This window comes from Apostichopus japonicus, chromosome 8, assembly GCF_037975245.1.
Source record: "Apostichopus japonicus isolate 1M-3 chromosome 8, ASM3797524v1, whole genome shotgun sequence".
Lineage (NCBI taxonomy): Eukaryota > Metazoa > Echinodermata > Holothuroidea > Aspidochirotida > Stichopodidae > Apostichopus > Apostichopus japonicus.
Window position 1 is genome coordinate 42,532,303 of NC_092568.1, and position 25,151 is coordinate 42,557,453.

Here is a 25,151-nt window from a genome sequence, read left to right on the forward strand (position 1 = left end):
TATTCCTAGGACTCCTTAAGTATTCCTAGTACTACTTTAGTGTTCCTTGCTCAACCTGATGCCAGGTGTATTTTGTGAATAATGGACTGATTGGCCTAATATTACTTTTTGCATCTTTGTTGTTCAACTCACAGAGAGCCCTGCTCAATGTTTTCTCACTGCTAGGCCAGCTGCGTGCCCATGTCGTATGGTATTGTGGATTGTGCAATGTACATCTCAAGTTTTAACAATCATTCTTTGAACACAATCTGTGCTTAATGTGTTTGAATAGAATTTCTCCATATCCACTACTGTTAAATTGAAGTAAAATAATAAGAACAACAAAAAGAGGAGAAACATGTTGGATATAACAAGTTATTTTGAACTACATCTCGTCATTTGAGTGTGTACTTCTCACAACTACTAACGTTGGCCACCAAGGTCAGTTCAATACTACTGTACAAGGTCACCTAACTGGTGCACGCATATAAAGGCTGCATAGCCTAATAATAGGCCTAGCTATCCACACTCAAGCACTGGTATATGGCATGTGCCGATCGTAGCTGACAATGTCGGTTTTTCCTGGTTTTTCGGTTTTCTTAAGATAAAATATAGTAGCGAAATCCGGTTGGCAAAAAACGAATTCGGTACTAAAACTGGTTTCCCATGCAAGCTTAACTGCAACCCAGGAACTTTCATGAGAACTGAGCCACAACCCTACAGACCCCCTCCCCACCCCCACCCATCAGAATTGAAGCTCAGACCCCCTCCCCACTCCCCACCCATCAGAATTGAAGCTCAGAATGCAGGAATGCTAACTTGGGCTATGGATGTCAGAAAGGTTGTTAACTTTAGACAGATTTCAGACAACTGAAAAAATGCCAATCCACAGTATCTTTTTTGCAACTGACTTTTGAGTTGCACCGATTGTTGTGGACTGAGTATTAATGTCTATTAGTAAGTTGAACACAATGTCATTACTTCCAAAGCACACTCTTCAAGGTCTGTCTCATCAAGTCAGTTTTCCAAGGCATGATGTAATTAAATACCCTCCTCAATATACTTACTGGTACACTTTACACAAAACTATATATTGTACAAACTTACATTGTACATGAGAAAACTAACTCAATACTAACTCAATTCACAGGTTTTGAAAGGAAGAAACATTGCTCCTTATACTGTACACCAATCTTGCATCCATGTGTACTGAAATGGTTCCTTTTAGTAACTCTAGGAGGAAGCTTCATTAAGATATTTTATCCTAAAATATGTTAGACAAATAATATAGACAAATGACCATGTACCATCTATTTCAACTTCTTTCCTATCACCAGAATATTTCCTAAGCAAACAATATAGACCTATATTTATCCTGGCAGTTGATAATTTGAGGATGAGTAAGTGCTGAATCTATAGAAACTACAGGAGACTTTAGTAGATCTTGTTCAGTGAAGACAAAGGCCTCTCAATCTGACAATCTATTTAAATTGTTCCATCATTGTTGAAGACTGTCCATGGTTACTAGTCTACAGGCAATCAGACAGCCAATAAATTCAGCCTCCCTCATGTATCACTTTCAACCTATCTATCCTCAGTTATCTGCACCAGGCATTCTTATCTTTCCCTGGAGATAGTTTGGCCAGGTCCATGTAGAGTTGAACACACAATTGAAAGGTCATCTGGAAGAAAGGTTCATCCTGGGTAGTAACAGAATGTCCAGGGACATAACTGTCATACTAAGTGATATTAAATAGTCCATGAGGAGGCGCACTTCTCCACCTTTACAATTCAAACCAGTTAAAGTAAATTCCACCCAGAGATGTACACTGACTGGAGTTAGTGTGGAGCAAACAAACAATTACTGGAACTTTTGTCTACTTGGTTCAAGCACTGAGATTTGTTACCATATTAACTAGTCCATTGCTACTGTATGATATGAGGGAGGTGTAAAGTGGTAGGCACAGAATACTCCCCATTTACTTGATTCTTGACTGACTTGATTTGAAATTATTTTTCACCTTAACTACAATTACTACTGTAATGTGTACTAATTACAAACTCCCTTTACTACTGTATACATATTTTGTGGTCAATCATTATCCATAAATAGACAGTGGCGTCGCCAGACATTGCAATCTTGGGGGCACAGGGGGACACAGCACTTATTTAGGGGGACACAATGTTTATTTGTGAATGCCATCCTGGGAGGGTCTAAGCGGCGGGGGTGTCCCCCTCCCCTTTCAGAAATTTTTGATTAATTAAGGGTCCAATCAAAGTATTTTACAAACCAAAGATGATAGAGTAAAACCATAGTGTTAACAGAGTATTTCTACCACAGAAGAGGTCTGACCTTTAATTAGAATCAGAACACAAGTGTCAGTAATTACTGTAAATAGTTTAGAACAGATCAGGTTGAAGGAAGTTTCTGCTGAACTGCATACAAAAACTTTATAATGGGCAACTGGAAAATTCACTGGCCAGAATATGTTATCTATTCATCTACTTTCTATCACTCCCTGTTAAGTATCACTTTCTGTCCTAGTGGTAATTCACTTCTGGGCTTTTATGAGTCCACTCCAGTAATAATTCTCTATGTAATAGCCTCTTACATAGTTATAATTCTCTATGTAATAGCCTCTTACATAGTTACACAGGTCTGTATCAAGTGAAAGGACATCTGTTCCCTGTTCTCTAGCTCTAATAATTATTATAATCAGTTTGACCTTTGATATCCCTAACTTATATTCTGTATAGCTCAACCTGCTTGGAGTACACTATAGTTAACTGGAATATTCAGTACTACAGCTCTGGATATTTATGTCTTCATAATGACCTCCTACAAGGACAGACATGAAACTATTCCTAGGTTGTCAAGGTCGTGTGAACTCAGTCTGATCTGATCTGATCTAGTAAAGAATCAAATCTAAACATTCATGAGCACACAAACAGCCACCACAAAAATAGGAGGATTGTAAACTAGAGGAATTCCAATTCCTGCACATCTTTAAGGGTGATTCATGAGGGTAAGGAAGCTTTCATCTCAGGTGACAGACAAACATGCTCAATCAGAGAATATGGAGATTCCAACTGAACATGGGGCACTTGGTAGCCATGGTGATAAACAGGTGATGTGGCACTGGAAGGTAGTCAGTCCTGCATAATGAGCTACAATGGCGGAATGGCCCAATGAATAAAGACAGTTCTAGGTGCATAACATCAAATTAAAAGTTCACATTGTCTTAACACCCATGCAGTCTCAACACAAACAGTTGAACTGGATCTTTGAGTTTTAGGTATGTATACATGCATTAGATGTTAACAAATTGAAGTTGGATGTTCAAAAGCGACATGAACATTTAGCATCTATAGAGATGTACTGTACTTGTATACAAGCTGACTATCATATAAAATGTCACTTTGCAGATCTATGCAAAACAAATCAATCAGACATAATTTCCATGACAACGAAGCTACTGTTAGGCAATGTTTTGGATATTCCCTAAATTGGAAAAATCCAATAATGTGTGCATGAATGCCAAAATACCATTTTGTGATGTATTGTAACATAAAACATGTAAGAAAAGAATATTATTTCAATGTATAAGTGGTAGCTTGGTGTCAGCATTAACTGGTAGTAGTGTTATACATCTATTGTTTTATGTTAGTAGGTTACAATTACTCTTTAAGAAATGTCGACCAAGATATGAACCTGGGCACAAAAACTCAACTAGTCTACCAAACTATTGTTCCACTCTCAACCAAGCTGCCTTGGTTAATATATTAGTATTACTTGGAGCCACAATCCCCTAAGGCAGCCTCTAATACAACCACTATCTCATGGCTGTTAGTGCTGCTTTGTGGTTAGTTTAAATACTAAAGAGGATTTTGAAGGTAGGTACCTAATATGCAGACTGACACATACCAAACTGATACTGTGGGACCATTGTGGTACTTCAAAACAAGATAAGCTCTGGATTCTAGTTAGTTGAAATTACTCTGAAGCAATCATGTAGATCTGCTCTTTTGTGAGGATGATGAAAGAATATGCTCATTGCAGTCTCACAATACTACAACCCTACATGGGTAGCATACCAGGCATACATCATGTATATGTACAACTGTGTGGGTTTGTTTACCAGATCAGTAGAGTTCTAGCTCCATGGGAAATGCACACATGTAGAGTTTACTGTACTTAATCATATTGCACAAAAAGGGCTTAATACTACACAAATTTGCATATTAATGTGACTATGGATTTTCTGTAATGCATAAATTCTTTGTTGAATGACAAAACCAGAAAGCCAGTGGCCTAAATGATTCCTTGCCAATCGAGATTATAATCCCAAGCTTTCATCATTGTTGATTAAACTGATCAGCAAGGTTCTTTCCCTGACTGTGGGCCTACCTACTAAATATGTTAACTTGCCATGTTTAAAAGCTATTTTCAGCAAAAATAAACTCAAGCCCAGCTCCCTAACAAATGTGCATAACATCACATTGAACATACAATAACCATGTACCATCTATCTACCAACACCTTCACACAAAGTATGATTCAATTCTGAAAATGTTTTGATTTTGACCCTGTGACTTCATTAATATCTCTTCTACTCACTATGGCGCATATATGTACCAAGTATGACTTCAATCCAACTTGTTGTTCAGTTACCGTGTTTACAAGCTATTTTAGTGAAAATCAACTTAAGCCCCGCCCCAGGCCCTAATAAATATGCATATATCATCTTGAACATATATAACCATGTACCCGCTATCTACCAACATATTAATATTAAGTATAAATAAATTCTGACTTTTGGTTGCAAAGTTATTAGCATTTGAAGAGTTTTACGTTTGACCCTGTGACCTCATTATTATTCATTCGATGAGCACCATAATCAATAGGTTTCTTCTACTCACTATGGCGCATATATGTATCACGTACAACTTCAATCCAACTTGTCGTTGTTCAGTTACCGTGTTTACAAGCTATTTTAGTGAAAATAAACTTAAGCCCCGCCCCCTAATAAATATGCATAATATCAACTTGAACATATGTTACCATGTACCCACTATCTACCAACAAAATAATACCAAATATGAATAAATTCTGACTTTCGGTTGCGGAGTTATTAGCATTTGGAGATTTTCACGTTCGGCCCTGTGACCTCATTATTATTCATGAGATAAGCATCAAAATCAATAGGGTTCATCTACTCACTATGGCACAACTATGCACCAAGTATGACTTCAATCCAACTTGTCGTTGTTCAGTTACCGTGTTTACAAGCTATTTTAGTGAAAATAAACTTAAGCCCCGCCCCCTAATAAATATGCATAATATCAACTTGAACCTATGTTACCATGTACCCACTATCTACCAACAAAATAATACCAAATATGAATAAATTCTGACTTTTGGTTGCAGAGTTATTAGCATTTGAAGATTTTTACGTTTGACCCTGTGACCTCATTATTATTCATGAGATGAGCACCAAAATCAATAGGGTTCTTCTAATCAGTATGGCGCATCTATGTCCGAAGTATGACTTCAATCCAACTTGCCATTGTTGAGTTATCGTGTTTATGAGCCAAGGGCGTCACATACACACACACACACACTCAATCACCATCGCATAGATTCCTTGAGCCCTTCGGGCAAGGAATCAATGAGTCATTATTTTTGGAATTATTACACAAATCTGCACTTACAGTTTTTGTGTCATCCTGATGAAGCTGTGTCATATTATTCTACACACCTCATTCTTACCTAACACACATGCTGGTTAACCACTCAGTGACTACTAGGTGTAACTTTCATGTAATTCATTGGATTCATCAAAGTATTTTCCTTTCAACATATTTAATGTTATAACACACTATTTGCAAGCCTATAACATTTTTTTTTATTTAACATTATAAATTTAGCCTTTAACTTCAAAGTATATCACCAGTAACTGAAGAGTACAGCAACTTATATTGTGATGTATTCAACAAAGAGAAAGCCAGTGGGCTAGGTGACTTCTTGCCACAATTTGCATATGAACATTAAACAGTAAAACTGTTTTTCACTTCAATTGATCAGCAAGGTTTTTGAACAAATGCTGACTAAATCCAAGCTTAAGTTTGGTAGTTATCTTGTTTCACAAGGTTTTCAGGTTTCTTTCACTTCTGTTGACCTCAAATGACCTTTGAACTGCACCAACTTCCATGGGGTTTCAACATACCAGATATGAGCTTCAACCAAGATGTATTTCTTGACTATTGGTTTTCAGATTCTGAACTATATTGACTGTCAACAATTTCAATAGGGTTCTTGTACTCACCAAGCAGTACAGTAACTCCAATGTTACAAATTTCACTAGGGTTCTTGTACTCACCAAGCATTGCACTTACTCCAATGTTACAAATTTCAATAGGGTTCTTGTACTCACCAAGTAGTACACTTACTCCCATGTTACAAATTTCAATAGGGTTCTTGTACTCACCAAACAGTACACTTACTCCAATGTTACCAATTTCAATAGAGTTCTTGTACTCACCAAGCATTGCACTTACTCCAATGTTACCAATTTCAATAGGGTTCTTGTACTCACCAAGTAGTACACTTACTCCCATGTTACAAATTTCAATAGGGTTCTTGTACTCACCAAACAGTACACTTACTCCAATGTTACCAATTTCAATAGGGTTCTTGTACTCACCAAGTAGTACACTTACTCCCATGTTACCAATTTCAATAGGGTTCTTGTACTCACCGAACAGTACACTTACTCCAATGTTACCAATTTCAATAGAGTTCTTGTACTCACCAAGCAGTACAGTAACTCTCATGTCACCAATTTCAATAGGGTTCTTGTACTCAACAAGCATTACACTTACTCCAATGTTCTTCACATTTTGTTAAATTTGTTGTATATACTCACACAGTATCTGCATATATACCATGTGTGACTGCACTCAATTTGAAAATTCAAAATGCTCCAGTGACAGCCAGACAGTAACCCAGAAGGATGCCAGCTGTATACTCTATATCACAGATGGATAAAATAATGTAAATGGCAAACAGCAGAATGATAATCTTTGCTGTCAGTATGGATTAATAAACACAGCTGTTAGCAAGTGCTTCTATCCATACATCTCAATTAGCATGTAGCAGCACGCACGCTTCTTAACTTCCTGCAAGCTGTAGATTATAAAGACACGTTGTTGCTGCAATGTGGTGAAGAGGCTAAATGTTAATCTACATACAGTATATTTAAATCACAGCCAGACATGTATGGGGAATAATCAATCACTCTTCAATTACATCATTAACCAGTGAGAACCTTCCTGGCATTCATACATGGTTAGCAGCTTCATTTGAAATGAAAGGGGTGTTAATATTGTTTTCACTGCAGCTATGGAATGTATTCAGGAATGCATTCTGTGGTAATCCATTGTAATTTCCATCTAGGTAACTGACACAAGCAAACTAATACAAAATTTACTATTGCTAAACAATCCATACTATCCAGCATTGTTACAAACACAGATTTTTGCGTCCGGGAGAAATCCTCAAGCCAGGGATGCAAAATCTTCAAATTGCTTGTGTCCCGGCGGACGCAAAGTTTTTCTTGAGAAACAAACCCAGAGTACACACTCACAACAAGACCTTGCAAAACATAACAAAACAAATATATTGGAATGAAAATCTTTCTTCCTTTCTTTCTTTCTTTTCAAGAAAACCACAACTGCTTCTCAAAAGCACCAAATTTCTTCCAATCCTAGATATGATTGTATTTGCTGGAAAACAAATAAATCATAACAATAAACTGCAAGGTACAGAGTTAAAGTTTCCATTACAAGATTTTCATGCTAACATTGGTTAATGATGCTTATCCAAACTTCCCATAATCTGATTGGCTAAATAGTCCCTTACCCTCTAGTCCCTTAACTATTGTCTGGAAATATTCTCCACTAAGAATGTTATTTAAAAACAATAACATGTAACATTACTTTCCCCTGTAGAGATAGTGAAGGGTCGGGTAAATTTTTGATCAGGTTTTGAGGTTTTGCGCATGTGTAGTTGAAACACCAAAGTTCGAATAGGTCTATGTACATGCAGTAGTGAACTGGTGTGGAATTTAGTGAGAGGTATACACACTGTAGGTACAGGGATATTTGAAGAGTTGGGTGTTGGAATCATGCTGCAAGGTCAAAGCATGGAACTACTACCGAGTTGGCAAGTACAAGGGCAGATGAAAGAGGGGCAGGGGGTAAACATTGGTTGAAAAGGCAGGGCAGGCAAAAAGAGAGCCGGGCAGCCTCTGTAAAACAGCGAAGCTAAGGCACTGGGCCATCTGCCCTATATATTCTGCAGAACATTCACAAAGTATAGGCAGTGATACAATCACATCTTTACAACTACACTAGTACAAGTAGGTCATACAATAATTGCAATTGGTGTTCGATCGGGTTGCTAGCTTTTTTATGGGACGCAAACTTTTTGGGGGCTTCCATCCCTGGGACGCAAACTTTTTTCTCTAGTAAGATAACTGTGTGGTAACTATAGCAAATTTCCTGCTGGAGAATTTGAAAGTCATTTTGTTGTTGTATATTAAGTTTCATAATTTTTTATTTGAAAGTGCATATTTTCATGAAGGACTGCAGGGACACAAGGTTTTTCTGAGCAGACACAAACATTTCTAAGACGTTGCATCCCGCAGATGCAACTTTAAAATCCTAGTAACAATACTGCTTTACTAATGCTACACAATCAGCACTATCATTTACAATGTACAAAATAAATGTGTGGTTTTCCTTGGAAATAAGCTTGGCTTTATGAGTGTACACATTCCCATGTGCAATCTAAAATGGGGATGTCTAGATTCAAACACAAGTATAATACAATTTGAATTTGATAAAAACAACCAGTTGTCCCCCGGAAAACCTCCCAAGCTGGTTTCAGTTGTCCGAACATGAATTTGGTAGCCTCAGACGAACATCAAAAATTTGCCATGATGATGTATGGAGAAAAAGGCTGGCTTCTACAATAGGATACTTTGCATTGTCTTTTTTAGGGTCTGTATAGATGCATGGTTTATGGTGATGCAAACCAAATCGTACAAGTTTCATTCATTTATATAATTTATATATAAAGAGTTTGAACAGTACTTGCCAAATCAGGTAATACCTTAGCAGTACCCATTAGTAAATTATGTTGTTTGACTCATTCATATTGTGTTTAATAATTTGGTAATACCATTGAAAAAAATAACTGTTTTTGCAATATTACATATTTTGGTTCCATATTTTTACTTCACATTTTGCATGGGACTTAACATGTTCTTTTTTTTCATAAAAGGCATTGTCTAAAGTGGGGTTCTAGAATGCTAAAAGGGACAAAAATGGATTTTCTTGGGAATATTCACTGAAAACCTTTCCATGTTACATATTATATGTAATAACTACAGTAGATTCCCTGATGCAACATAAATACTTACTAAAGGTTCCCCACGATAGATTCAGATACAGATTGCCCATTGACCTCTGTGTGACCTGGACTCTGCATTTAGGTTATCCAAATAGCAAGAATGATTGATACCAACGTGTATGACATAAATATAGTCGTCTCAGTCATCTCACACAACCAGGCAATCTGTAACAATCCACCATAGTCTGGTGCATTCCCTAACTTAGTATAGAGTAGGCTATGTGTATTCAAGCCTTTATTATATTTGTTATGTAAGTCTAGGCCCTAGGCCTAAAATATTAGCCTGATTAATGCATACTCATAGCTAAGTACTGAGATTCACAGGGTCTCATTCAACTTCCTGTTTGGCAGTGTTCCTTGCTTATCCTGCTAGCAATACTGTCATCAGCTAAAAACCATATGCCCATCTCACAAACACAGCGCTGACTATGTCCAGTTCATTTCGGTTCAGACAGACTTAGTTAAAGCTGTTACTGTTAGTGTTACTAAAATAGAGTAGTAGTAGTACTCAGTAGCAGAGTCTAAGCCACAACACATTTCAGCATGCACAGCACATGTACACAAACATAGGAACCAGCATCAAACTTTGACCTATGCTGTATTGACAGCACATCTAGGAATACAAGTATTATTTAAACTTTCCCAACAGATTAGCCAAGCTACCAACTCATTAACCTAGCCTAACTCACTAACTAGTACAAGGCCTATAGCCTACTACTGTTACAGTGTTAGTGTGCAAGTTCATGTCACTTAGTTATAGGCCTACTAGTAGTAGTAGCCTACACTGAAAGTTAGTTCATATCAATTGACAATGTGGACAGCTGCAAAGCCGGCCGCCAATCATCCTAATTTCATATTAAACATCACTTAATTTAGTACTGGCACGAAGATATAGCCTTAAATGTTATATACAACCCGTTGTAAATAAACGTGTAGGCTAATAATAGTTTAACGTGGTGTATTTGCAATGTATAGGCTAATTGTTGTTAGGAGCATACTCTTGGGTACGGAAACGACACTGGACAACCTATCACACGGTAGTACTAACCTTCCGTTGCTGCCTCTCCCAGGCCGGATCTAAAACTTGTTTTCGATCCCACTCATCCTCTTGTTTCATGTAGTCTTCTTCCGTCATCGCCATCTTGGATAAGACTTATAATCCTTGGGCACAGAGAAGGACCAGAGTTACAAATACTATTACTGGGAAATTTCCCTGCTCCGTAAAGTTCCTTGGTAAGTTGGGTTCGACTCACCACTAAGTGTTCTTCCTGTCAGCGTGTGACATCACATCGACTAAGGAGAATTGATCACAATCAAAGGGGCGTTCCCGAACTATGACTATACTATGAGTGTAACCGTCACTATTTAGGGAGGGAAACAATTTGTAATTCATTCAGCGGGATTTGACCAAAACGTCAAAAAAGGCAATCGTCAGGTGAAGCAGGAAATAACGCACAATAGAGGAAAGTGCGGTGGTGAGCGATTTTCTATAATGAAAACTATATAGTTCACGATTATTTAAGGTGTTATAGAAGAATCAAGTGTTACTATATATGGTTGGAATGACTATCTGTTGTGTGAAAACCATTATATTAAATGTTATATAGGAAGTCTACATTTCAACTTTTATCACATTGACACACCTTGCACTTGTCTAGCAATTTTAATTAATTTTATCCATATACATAATCATTCACAACATATTATTATGATAACTATTTTAGAGTGGGATTAGCACTTTTGAGACCAACTCATATTTATGTGTTCCAATATCCAGATCCTAAAGTCTGTATTGTTCCAATGTTATGAAACAGATTATGTTCTTCAAAGTCCTGAATGTCGCGATACACAAACATTTAGTAGGTTTAAATATTTTTGTTGTTGAAAAATTCCTTTCCATGACTAGTGAAAAAAAATGGTTTAGTGTGGTGGTGGGTTACAGCATATTTGGGCAGACAAAGCTGAATTACATCCAACTATGTGAGCAAATAATATCCACATACATAAACAATAATAAAGGTCATTGTTTAAAGGTATAATGTCTTTCCACACTTCAAATTGCCAGTTGTTGTATGCTACTTTGGATGTCTTTGCTCCCGTGCTCGGAACGACCTCGTTGAAAATAGCATATTTTATTCTTGTATATGTACCTGTTGTTATTTGTAATTTTAGTTATTCATGTATTTTTTTGTTGTTTGCTGTTGTTGTAAGTAACAATTACCAGCAGATCTTCCCTGCATAAATGTTCAACATTCCCCTTTAAAGGCGATATTACTCTGCCTGTTTTACCTACAGTTTTGCGTTGTTCCATTGCAGTCATTATCATACAGTAATGCATTCTACTATGTTATGATTCAGATCAGAGACGCAAACGAAAGTACTGTGACCTTCGTGGAAGGAAAAAAAACTGATAACCGTGTCCATGGTATCTTTTATTACTCATAACGAATAATTCTGTGGTTATTCTACGATCATATCTCCGTTAAGTTCATAAAATAACACATTAACATTGAGACCACCTGTGTAAGTTAATAAATTCTCCTAACTCCAAGGTTATAGACTGAGCTGAACCTTATTTGGCAAGTACGCGCCAGTCCTCCATTTTGGGCCAAGCATTCGTGTGGTCATGTGTGGAATGTTAATGATGGCGCCCGTCTTGAACTAAATAGGGAGGGGTAGGGGTGGGGGGTATGGTGGAGGAGTAATATTTTGGAAAGTATGAGCACGGTATTGTGAGATGAAATGGTCGAAATTGTCAGATGAAAGGTCGAAATAGTAAGGCTATTATAAGTTTCAAGAACAATTCGACATTTCGATATTATCGTGGTTTTCTTAATATCATTTTTTTGGGATAAAAGAGTCGAACGTTTCAAATATAAAGTTCAATTTTTGACACAAAATGGCAAAATTTCGAGGTATCGGTGGTATTCTGAAATACGAGTCGAAATTTGAGATAATTCTTAGACTGTGGATTAGGCTTAGAATTTCGAAATTTATGTCGAAATTAAAACTTTTTATAACAAAACTTGTATAACATTAAAAGTAAAAAAAGGATAAAACACCGTATAGTTGCAAGAAAAATGTCGAAAACATCCAAATCAATATAGAACAGAGGAGTAACAACAACACCTTGGTTATTCAAATTGAAAAGATCATAAGTTAAGTGACACAATTTAGGGGGTCAAATAAATATTACTGAGATCTGAAACGACACGTAAACTATCATATAGACATATTTATCTTGTTGACTGAATATGGAATAAATACAAAAATGTAATATCATGATCATATATCATGATGGTAGGCCTATACCATGGAATGAAATCAAGATTGTAGCTTTGCACATTTTTAAATAAAATTAATTGTACATAAAATTTTAGGACATCCAAAAGTATAGGATAGAGAGGAGGAAGGGGTGGGCCGGCGGTACGGGCAGGAGAGATAATAGGCCTAGGTTAAATGCGATGGGAGGACGTTTTTGGCAGGTTTGGGGTGGGGGGTGGGGAAAGAATAGGCCTATTGAGGATTACGTATACCGGCCGGACGGGCATTTAAGGTTGTATTGTTTTGTTATTTTGAGAATTAAGAGTCATTAGATTTTTGTTAATTTATTATATAATATAAGAAATTAGCTTGATTTACGCAAACATAAATCGAGAACATAAATCGTTACACTTTCGCTTAATAAAACTCCAAAGCGCACATGAACAAGTGATAACTTTTGCTAGTTGATATCATTTCTTTTTGTCTGTTTCTCTGGTCTCAAGGATTCAAGACGACATCTTGGATTTCGCCTCCGAATAGGCTTGGACACTGCGGAGATCTTTGGTCGTCGTGCATTTGCTATCGTGGTTGCCAGTTCTGCCTCTTATCACTTTATGTCCTTTCTGAAGTTGTAGCAACATATGAAGAACATCAGAGACCAACGTCCTTGAGAATAGTACAATTCGTAATTTCATGTGGCCAGTCGGGTTCGATACTCTTTAATCACATCCGTTGTGTAGCCTACTGGTTAAATCGAAACATTTCTTTGCCGGGTGGGCCTAAATCTTGCCATTTTTATTGTACCGTAGTTGCTTACGCTGACGAGTGTTACTGGCCTCGGAAGTAACAAACGCCAGTTTTCATCTATGCCTGTAAATAATTCTTCCCACAGCTTGCAAGCAATGGCTTCTCTTCGTCATCTATCAAGGTTAACTCCCGATTGAAAGGATTCAGTAAGCCCTTTCTTAGCTGGCAGTAACTCATCAAACCAATTCTTGGTTGGCAGTAACTCATCAAACCAATTCTTTCGTTAAATTTCTGTTATACTAACATCACGGTGTGTCATGAATTGCCGTCTGTAATTGTATATGCTATTATCTGTGAGATAAACCAAGCAGATTTGCACCATAATCCGTAATCTAAACTCTTTTAGAATAGCTATAGCTTTGATGGAGGTCATTGTCGCTACTGCTTAAGACTCAACTTACAAAAATGTATGTCCTCATTTTGGAATGCTAATGGTGCTGCATCGTTTTGTTTCCTTTTCTTTTAAAAAACAAAGGAAGTTTTTTATCAAATCAAAAGTCCAAAGCCATGGCGTTCTGATAACCCAGGCTCTTTATTCCCTGTCGCACACAGTAATGAGAATGAGGTGTGAAGATGCAACAGGAGATGCCATAAGTTTGGGATGACTTAAAACTCTTTATTCCCTGTCGCACATAGTTATCAGAAAGAATGGGGTGTGAAGATGTAACGGGAGATGCCATAAGTTTGGGATGACTTAAAACTCTTTATTCCTTGTCGCACACAGTTATTAGAAGAGGTGTGAAAGGGAAACAGAAGATGCCACAAGTTTGGGATGACATCAAACTCTTTATTCCGTCGCACACAGTTATTAGAAGAGGTGTGAATAGGTATCAGGAGATGCCACAAGTTTGGGATGACTTGAAACTCTTTATTGCCTGGCACACACAGTTATGAGAATGAGGTGTGAAGATGTAACAGGAGATGCCATAAGTTTGGGATGACTTGAAACTCTTTATTGCCTGGCAAACACAGTTATGAGAATGAGGTGTGAAGATGCAACAGGAGATGCCATAAGTTTGGGATGACTTGAAACTCTTTATTCCTTGTCGCACACAGTTAATAGAAGAGGTTTGAATAGGTAACAGGAGATGCCACAAGTTTGGGATGACTTGAAACTCTCTATTCCCTGTCGCACACAGTTATTAGAAGAGGTGTGAATAGGTATCCGGAGATGCCATAAGTTTGGGATGACTTGAAACTCTTTATTGCCTGGCACACAGTTTTGAGAATGAGGTGTGAAGATGCAACAGGAGATGCCATAAGTTTGGGATGACTTGAAACTCTTTATTCCCTGTCACACATAGTTATGAGAATGAGGTGTTAAGATGTAACGCGAGATGCAATAAGTTTGGGATGACTTGAAACTAACTTCAAAGAACAAAGATAGTTATTGATTCGGAGTGATCTTATATAGGGTTGCACAACTCACCATTACATTCAAAGAATGAACCCATATAAGAAATCTAGAATGTTGACCATATGATTTCCGTTATCGTTATCAGTCCTTGGCCATATCTCTTTACTGATTATTCTACATCCATTTTGCCTCCAGACGAAAAAAAGAATCCTATAGCTTGAGAGTACTATCATCCCATCATCAAAAACTATTGCCGGGAATTAGCAAAAATCCAGTGCTTGAATTTCTAAAGATTTGTCTATTTTCTCTGCTTGATTTTTTTATACCCCCTTTCCACCTTATTATGAGCACTTTACTTATGCTCCTCATTACAAAGGCCATTCAATCGATGACATCATCACATCAGTTAAAATGTCAGAGTCAAGACTAATGCCAACATGCCACATTCCAGGACTGGCAAAAAACTTTTGAAATGGACGCCGCTTGGCAATGTTGATGGCAGAAATTGCATAGTCTGTACCGAGGAACTTGAATGTAGTTTAGACGGTTCTCTGTGTATGACGCCTTTTTGCCATAAATTTATCATTTGACCTCTCCAGTTACTATTCAGTGAAAAGTTCAGAGAATATGGCAGGTTTGGGCTTAATAAATTAAACCAAAAAGCTAACACTGCCCTAATTTCATATGTAGATGCAAAGGTAGATCCAAATGTTGGGATAAATAAATATGTCCAGTACAAAACATCAACATATTTAAAAACAAAAAAACACCAAGCTAGATTCTGAGTCTGTCTCAGTTTTAAGACACAAAGTCGAAATTGTGGTATATAAACGAAAAAGGAGGAACAAGCTGAAATGTCGATGAGGAAAGTAATTCACTGGAAAGGTTTTCACAGAAAAGAATTTTTATTCCAAAATGTTTCAATATCCAGAAAAAACAGTCTTCCTGGATGAAATATTGACACATTTCCTTTAATCAATTTTGAGCTAGGAAATTGGCTCTGCCACCAACCGGAATCCCTTTCATAATTTGTTATTAATGAATGAGAGTTACCTGACATCGTTCTTAAGCTGTGAAATATTTTCACAACCTACTGCCAAAGCTTAAGTCATTTAGTATGAATCACAGAGAATAAGGCCAATTTGGAGACCATTTCGGATAACCTGTTGACCCCTTGAAGCTCAGAGTGTGAAAACGGTTAAGGGCCACTTGAGTGTGTGAAAAGTACCTAATACAAGAATATCAGTTCTTTGAAGCAGATTTCAATTCCTGAATGACTGCATGTATACGTGAAGTCCTATTGCATAGAGCCCCTTCACAAACTAATCTGAACCAAACTATGAACAGATTAATTGTAGCTTTAATTTTGGAGTTATGTTTACAAGGTCTTCAAACTTTGACATACATGTTGACTGCAAATGAGCTTTGACCTCCACCAATTTCAATAAGGCTCTTGTACTAACAAATTTGGATCTACATAGCAAGCATGACATTCAACAAATATGTACTTTTTGAGTTATTGTATTTACAAACGTTTCAGACTTTGACCTCTGTTGACCCCAAATACCTTTGAACTTGACAGAAAAGAAAAGCTATCTTGTACTAGCTCAATAGGAGGGATCTACATAAAAAGTATGAAGTTAGTCTACTATGAACTTTGAGTGAGGATGTTTACAAGCAAGTGTGACGTACACACACACACGTATCACCATAGTATAGATTCATTTCACCTCCGGCAAGAACTCAAGACTTGTTATCAAAAATACAGCTGAAAGTTCAGAAATAGAACTCAAAATTTGGAGTTAAAATAATCCAAATTTTGAGTTATGAAGTTGATATTTTCCAAGTTTCATCTGAGCCACACCATACAACCTACAAAACTATGCTTATTCTGTGCCAGATATGACACAATATGCAAAAATGTAGTCAAGGTTTGATGGCTTAAAATGATCCTCTGACCATTAACTTCATTAATGTTATTCTTTTACTGTAAGTAAACAGGTATTTGTCACTGATGGCACATTGAATGTGTCCTACTACGAAACATGTATGAAACCTGATTAAAATACCACTTTTGGGACCTAATGCAGACCTCAACTGACATTTGATCCAATCAAAAACAACAAGGTTCTTATATTTCAAAATGGAGGAATCTGTAGGATAAGTATCAGAACTTTTAAATCCTTAGATGGTTCAAATAACCTTTGACCTCCACATGAAATAGATAATGGTAAGGAATTCCTTATGGAGCATGCAAGAATCAGATGATACTACAAAGTACATACTCTGTCTAAACTGTCAGACATTTGACCACTGGTGACTAAAATGACCTACGACCTCAATTTATCTCTAGAGACAATAAAAGGCATATCTGCATGCTAAAATCCATCCCAAGTTGATACTTTGGATTGTGGGGTACAGGTTTGTTGACCTAGGTTGACCTGTTTACCTTACTTTGTGAACATGACAAGAAATAGGTTTTCTTTTTCTTCTCAAAAGGGGTAATCCCCAGGAATATTAAAAAAAAGGGGGGAGGGTGGAGGGAGAAAAACATGTAAACTGTGAGATGACTATAAACAATAACCTTCTTAGAATGATTTGAATCCACTTGAATATATTTGTGATCAGGTGTGTAAATTGCACTATGCTAATATCAATTGATATTAAAATACAAATTAATTGCAAAATGGATACCTGAATACAGGAGAGCTCAATCTCAAAAGAAGAAATGAAGAACTTCATTTCAATAAAAGACTATAATGTGGAACAATGATTTCAGCACAAACAAAGGTTCGTATTGAATTTCAAAGAGCCATGAGACCTCATTACATTTATGATAATATATTCATAACCACTTATTTTATTCATATGACCATAAACTGTAAACGACAATGAAAACTCTAACACGATGACAAGCATAATTCAAACTATTAGAGATAATAATTTACTTCCACTGCTATAAGACATACATTACAGAACAAAGAACCAAGTTTCTCTACCCTGCCCAAACAGTTACATCAATCTCACATTAAATGCTACACGCATTGCAAATATCAGCATCTGAAGAGGGCTGCCACTGCCTGAAAGTGTCTCTCTGGTGATTTCAAGGCATTCCATTCACTCCAGTTATTGAAGAGAGTTAAATCAAAGAACAGAATGTGTGTAAAGATGCTCTGACAATGTGTGAGATGTATCAAACTGCCTTAGGAAAATGATATATCATCTAGATGTCATGTATATACACATTCTCACACCTTTGTGACAGCAAGGTTGCTGTTGTCATAGCAACCAATAAAGATATTTTACATGCCCAGTCCATGATGAGAGCGTCATATTTTGAAGATGTTCTTGCTTCAAAGCCAGCATGATGACTCATTGCTTTATATGAGACATCTCTTCTATGGACATTCAGTCCATGCTCACTGCTACAAGAGTTCACGTGCCAAGATTGGCCTTCTCAAAATGATTTATTCTTCCCTGCAAATCCTTTGAAAAAAAAGTGCTAAGGAAAATTATAGAATTTGATCAACCCCTACATGTCATATATATGTTCAAGGTTAACATTCTGCAGTCATTTCTGTATAATAATAGTGCATATAGCAGTCTTGGTCAAGCTCAGGGGCCACTACAAAGTCCCTCCTTCCCATCCATTAAAACCAGCCCCTACTATCACCCCACCCCTACCCCCATTCTCCCACCCCCCAGCACTCCAAAGTACTTAAATCATGCAAGTCTTGAGGTATTGATTGGAATATTATAAAAATTGACATTTATCAAAGTTTATGATTTATGAACCAGGGAAGGGGTTAAATGGGAGAAACACCAAAGCAGGTAGGAAAGTATGACATCTTTTCAAATATATGAAGTTTCTTATTCCGTTACTCTTATTCCGTTACTCTCAATTTAAAATATCCTATTGAAAGTAAAGGATATCAGCTTTCTCAAAATTGTTTCCATCCACAGCTTGCTTCAAGTCTGCTTCTAACTGCCTCAGTTCAGATGTAAAGTCTCCGTTGCTGCCAAGATCGTTATAATCCTGAGAAGCCAGCAGCAAAATGAAAGAAAGAAAATGAAAACAAGTGAAGAAAATCATTGTTTTCTTTGCTGAACAATCATGACAAGGAGAGGAAATGCTAACATATGAGAAACTAGAAAAATACATTGGACGGGTTTATACTATCATTCAATGATCAATGTTAATGCTGGCATCACACTGTCCCGAAGTTGACACCAGATGGACACACGATAAAGAAAATGTTCAAATTCGTCTCTGATCGTAAAAACATCGGGCCATTCATGAGGGCATCTTAAGCCATCGTATGACCGCCGGTGGAGTTTTCAGGCTCCGGCAGCTACTTCGTGAGCGGTGGCAAAATCTTTGGCATGCCAAAAACTTGCCGGAAGACCTTGCGAAGGTTCATTTTCGTGTTGAATTCGTGTGTCCATTTTGCCCTTCATAAGGCCATCGTGAGGGCATCTTATCAAATCGTGTCATCTTCGTATTTACTTTGTGTGATCATCGGTGCCATCGGGCATTTTCGCCTCACGAAGACAATACAAAGGAAACAAGAAGCTGCCCGATTGTCTTGAAGGCAACACGACTACGAGAAGCCCTCGCAATGCCGTTGCAATGCCGTCGTGTAACCATCGTTTTATAGTATGATGACATCGAGATTGGACCACAGTGTTGGCGAAGACAGCCGAATTTGAGAACCTCAAGCGTTTCCCAGGTGTAATGGTAACGTGGACATATAAAGGCCTACCTCAGAGCATCTTTGTCAGTCAGTCCTGAGTTACTCCCAAAGCACAATCACAATTAACCACAATTCAGTTCCAACCAGGAAAAAGAAGGCAGCAGCATTGCTTCTTTTGATGCACCTCAGAGAACATGATGAGCAACTCTAACAGGCTCAGTACCTCCTCTTACAATAACAAAGCATTATTTTATTTCACTTTGTCATTTCTTGCTATTTGCCTTTCTAGCATTCGACAATGTACTTATCAATACGTCGTCGTGTAGCCATGTCCTGTGGGTAAACTACTTAATAGAAATGCACAGCTTCGCTTTGCCTTTGATTGTGGTTCGGGTGCCATTGTACTTGGCATCGTACTTGCTTCGGCTGTTGATTGGCTGTTGACCAAGTTCGGGGCCATCTTCGCGCAAAATTCAAAATTCCATATTCGTATGGCCATCTGGTGTCAATTTTGGGACAGTGTGACGCCTGCATAAAAGAAGACATTTGCTGATCTCCAAAGAAATATTGAAACAAGCACAACATCCTGACATTGCCAACAAAGTATCAGAAAACTGTTTTATTGGGCTTTACAGTTCAGTTCTATAACTGACCAACACTGGTGTTCATTTCAAGACTTTAGTCTTATTAAAAATAGACCATTACAACCTCATAAGAAGGCAACATCTACAGGTTAGTTCTTAGTAACAGAAAGGAGCTGATGAATTAAATTATGTTTTAAAAGAATCATTTACCAATAGACATAGAAACTCATAAAATCTGCTTGATAACTTCCAATGAGTGGCACATCTAATGGCTATTCAGTATTCTTGATTCCCTTATCAGTTGACTGAGTTGATAAGATAATTAAATATATCAAACAACAAACGGAAGTGTCGATCCACTCTTTGAAGAGTTCTTATTAGTTGCCTAAGCAGCAATTATTAGAGAGAACCATATTTAAAGCTGAATAATGAAATTAAGAAAGTTTTAGTAGATCATCTCACTTTCTAGAAATAACCATAAGGTCCATACCTCCCACTCCCCAACTCCATTCCTCCCACCCTCCCCGCCCTCTCTCCCCACCCCTCTCCCTCCACCCCTCCTCACCCCCCCCCCTCTCTCTCTCTACCTCTCCCCTGTTCAGATCAGAGACTATGTTGCATTAAATTTTAGTTAAGCAAGAGTAAGCACAAATGAAGTCTTGTTATAAAAAAATGAAATCTTATCCAACAACAGACCCACAGAGTGTTGCTCAAACTAAGACATCTTTTCTAGATATTTCACTGCAATATAAAGCTAAATGAACTTGTGATATAAGTTTTGGATTGATATCTAAGATGTAACAAAATTAACACAAAACATGGTAGCAGGTGCAAGTGATGGAAATGGTTTATAAACACCTGTGCTAGAAGAACTGAAAACCATTGACAGGATACATTAGAGTAAACCAAGTCACATTTAACAGACCTGGGAACTATTACTGGTCACGACATTAGAAGACCTGAAAACCATTGACAGGATACATTAGAGTACATGTCAACCAAGTCACATTTAACGGACCTGGGAACTATTACTGGTCACGACATTAGAAGACCTGAAAACCATTGACAGGATACATTAGAGTACATGTCAACCAAGTCACATTTAACAGACCTGGGAACTATTACTGGTCACGACATTAGAAGACCTGAAAACCATTGACAGGATACATTAGAGTACATGTCAACCAAGTCACATTTAACGGACCTGGGAACTATTACTGGTCACATTAGAAGACCTGAAAACCATTGACAGGATACATTAGAGTAAACCAAGTCACATTTAACAGACCTGGGAACTATTACTGGTCACATTAGAAGACCTGAAACCATTAGCAGGTCAATTTTCTTCACTATTGGCAAGTGGAGACAAGGAAGTATCTATGTGTAATTAAATACATGTCAACACTACACAACACACTGTACTGTATATGTCAATCAGTAGCCACTAAAATGAAAAGTTTGCTTATCAATCAAGCCGACAAGCGGGATGTATTCATGGCTAAATCTGTCGTTTCTCACTACTAATTAACAGGAAATATATATTAACGCTTTATAGATCTACTATTACTTCTAAGTAGTATCACGACTATGCGGTCGGCTTATTATTAGAAACCCGAGATGGATGAATGAGTACTCTGAGCGTATTAAAACAACAATTGTCCTGTCATAAAGTGTCTAGAATATTTTCAATGAAGCTTTGGTTACTTTATCTTTGTAGGCTTGACATGCAATCTATTAAACCTCTGTATTTCCTTTGTGAAAGACCTTTTTAATCAGCTTCTATACTTTTAAGATCTAAAATCTTTATTATTGTTGAGCTTTCTATCATAAAATATATGCAACCTAATTTTTTTTTTATATGAATGGAATCATACAAAGTTAGGTGGTTAATTAAAACGGGTTTTAACATGTTTTCCTTCAGTAGCACTACAGGAAGATTTTGCCTGAAAATATAATGCTGAGCAATTACATGATGATTGTTGTAATGTCTCTATATTAATGAGCATTATGTAGGAGTCTATTAACTGTGAAAGTAATATTAAATGATACAAGGAAATTAAACAGCGAGCTAAAAATACTTTTCAATAGATGACTCTCTGAAAAGAAACCCCCTATAAAAATTAAACATAAAATAGCAAACGTTCTGAGTTTCAGTTTCATTCATTGCATCTGATGATCAGCACAGACAAATTGATTGCAAATATTCTCCATATTTAGAAGATATACAGACACCCAACAGAGTCAGTATGGCCTGATTTATTCTCACAAGGTCATCTTTGTTCTACATGGTTTGGATACCCCATAAAGTTACAGGTCACCAAACAATCCTCCAATCAAACTATGATGGTAAAAAATGAACTTCTAATAGAAAAACTATATTTTTTATGGAATGAAGATTCATGCAACTATGCACTAATTGTATACTAAAGTGTAATACTAGTGTTGTAATTACTGAGGTAGATTCAAGTCCTACTATTAGAGGCTCCAGACTGGACTCCAGACTGGACTCTACACTGGACTCAAGACTCTTTACTGGACTCCAGACTAGATTCTAGACTCCAGGCTCTACACTGGACTCCAGACTCTATACTGGACTCCACACTAGATACTAGACTCCAGACTGGACTATACACTGAACTCAAGACTCTATACTGGACTCCAGACTCTATACTGGACTCCACACTAGATACTGGACTCCAGACTCTATACTGGACTCCAGACTGTACTATACACTAAACTTAAGACTCTATACTGGACTCCAGACTCTATACTGGACTCCACACTAGATACTTGACTCCAGACTCTATACTGGACTCCAGACTCTTTACTGGACTCCACACTAGAAACTAGACTCCAGACTCTATACTGGACTCCAGACTGGACTATACACTGAACTCCAGACTATACTGGACTCCAGAGACTCTATACTGGACTCCAGACTCTATACTGGACTCCACACTAGATATTGGACTCCAGACTCTATACTGGACTCCACACTAGATATTGGACTCCAGACTCTATACTGGACTCCAGACTGGACTATACACTAAACTTTAGACCCTATACTGGACTCCAGACTCTATACTGGACTCCAGACTAGATACTGGACTCCAGACTAGAGATTGGACCCCAGACTTTACATAATGTACTGACATATTTTTGTGGCAAAAACAGCACAGTGGTATAAAATCCACCACACACTGCACGTGTGATCACAAAGCAACTCAACTCAAATGTCGTTGGATAAAAAATCATGGATAGTCAGGTAGGGTGCGTGGGCTGAATACTAATTTGCATGTGACCTTAACAAGCTCTGGTCATTAACAGCAAACAATATGTGTTGATCAGTCGGTCAGAGTGCAAGAGGTCAATAGTAAGTCTATGGGTCTTCATTGCAACCAAAAACTAGGTAACAACAATCAAACTAGGCCACAACAATAAAAAAGAAGGTCACGACAACCAAAATTAGGTCCTGACAGTGAAGTTGAGTGAGGTCATGATCTGTGGGGCATTGCAGGCTTATGGGTCACATCTGCTAGTCAGCAACAAGCCTACCCTGGCACCACTTACAATAATTATATATGTTTGGCTATTCTTGATTCAACCAATTACCAACTTGCTGTCTTAGTTGTGTTGTTTTGCATCGGTCAAAATGTGAAATAAAACATGATTGGACATGCAATATAGATTCCATTTTAAGTTGTTTTAATTATTCTGCTTTTTATATCAAATCCAACAACAGTGTAGCAGGAAAGCAACTGAGGGTGATTCACACTGAAAAACAAGGGCATAGGAACCGGGGGGGCTGGGGGGGCACCAGCCCCCCAGTGAAAAATATGGAGGGGCGGAAGTATCATTCCGCCCCCCGCTTCGCAAGTCAGAAAACCCCTTTTTCATTTCCAAATGAGAAAAAAATCTCATTTGGAGCACCAATTTGCATCTAAGGCCAGGTGAAAATGCAAAATTATATACAAAATGGAGTGGGTGGGTTGAAGTGTGCTATATTGCACCAAATTGCATCTGAGGCCACCTGGAAATGCAAAAAAATTCCAAAGCGGAGGGGGACACCCCCTCCCCTTAGACCCCTCCACCAGGCCGGCCATCAGTCTTCAGCCCCCCCCACTCAAAAATACCTTCCTGCGCCACTGCTGAAAAACATACCACTAGTACATTATGAAACATTTGTTGTTACACATGAACCATTTAGGGTAACAAACAACACTGTGACTGCAAATAAACAATAGTGTATTCACAATTACTAGGCACCACATAACAGTTAGCGTTCCATTCGTGAGACTCAAGGTGACTCCACTTACATTTTACTGGACGAGACTCGGCTTAGAGTATCAGGGACTTAAATAGACTTGACCTACAGACTAGCTACAAACTAACTATGACCTCACACCTGTTTGCTTCAAGTTCACTTGTGGTACGTAGTGTGACAATTTCAATGAAGGAACTGCATGCAAATTTCTGAAGGATTTGCAGTCTTTGTGCTTCTTTCAGTAAGCCAAACATAAAATTTCCTCTGGATTATCTTTTTAAGGGACAAGATAACAACACTGTCCATGCTACTAGAACAACAATTTATAATGACTGTCAATATGACCTATGACCTGGAAATAATCTGATCAATACTAATTGTTGACATCATGTAATTATAAAGGGAATGTGAATTCCATCAAAACTAACCAGTTTCTCTCCAGCATCAGGTATCTCTATTCCATCCAGTACCTCCTCCATTTTGTCTGCAACTTCCTGAGATAAGCTGAAGTTTAGTTTTTGACAGAGATGCTTAAGGAGAAGACATGAGGTTTGTAACTCAGACTGAAGGATGACTGATGCAGCACAGTTTATCTGGACTAGTTTCTTCTCTCTGTCCTCATATAATGTCCGAAAATGACTAACCAATCTGTCACGAAGTTGCTCCTCTGGAATGATACATAGAAAAGTTATACTGAAGAAAATATTTGGGAACTAGACTTTGGGAA

The 25,151-nt window shown here is 37.6% G+C and overlaps 2 protein-coding genes across 8 annotated transcripts in view; both read right to left on the bottom strand.

Moving 5' to 3' along the window:
- Positions 1-10,739, bottom strand: part of LOC139972093 (alpha-actinin-like) — an 81,641-nt gene extending 70,902 nt beyond the window's left edge. For all 3 annotated transcript variants that reach the window (XM_071979017.1, XM_071979018.1, XM_071979019.1), the window contains exon 1: positions 10,503-10,739. In XM_071979017.1, the coding sequence (XP_071835118.1) occupies positions 10,503-10,595 (93 nt within the window). In that variant the 5' untranslated portion in view covers positions 10,596-10,739. The remainder of the gene's footprint in view (positions 1-10,502) is intronic.
- A 2,454-nt stretch (positions 10,740-13,193) lies between these two features.
- LOC139972097 (uncharacterized) overlaps positions 13,194-25,151 on the bottom strand; it is a 32,094-nt gene continuing 20,136 nt past the window's right edge. For all 5 annotated transcript variants that reach the window (XM_071979029.1, XM_071979025.1, XM_071979030.1 and 2 more), the window contains exons 11-13: positions 24,853-25,091; positions 18,815-18,918; positions 13,194-18,369 (exon numbers count right to left, since the gene is read on the bottom strand). In XM_071979029.1, the coding sequence (XP_071835130.1) occupies positions 18,318-18,369; positions 18,815-18,918; positions 24,853-25,091 (395 nt within the window). In that variant the 3' untranslated portion in view covers positions 13,194-18,317. The remainder of the gene's footprint in view (positions 18,370-18,814; positions 18,919-24,852; positions 25,092-25,151) is intronic.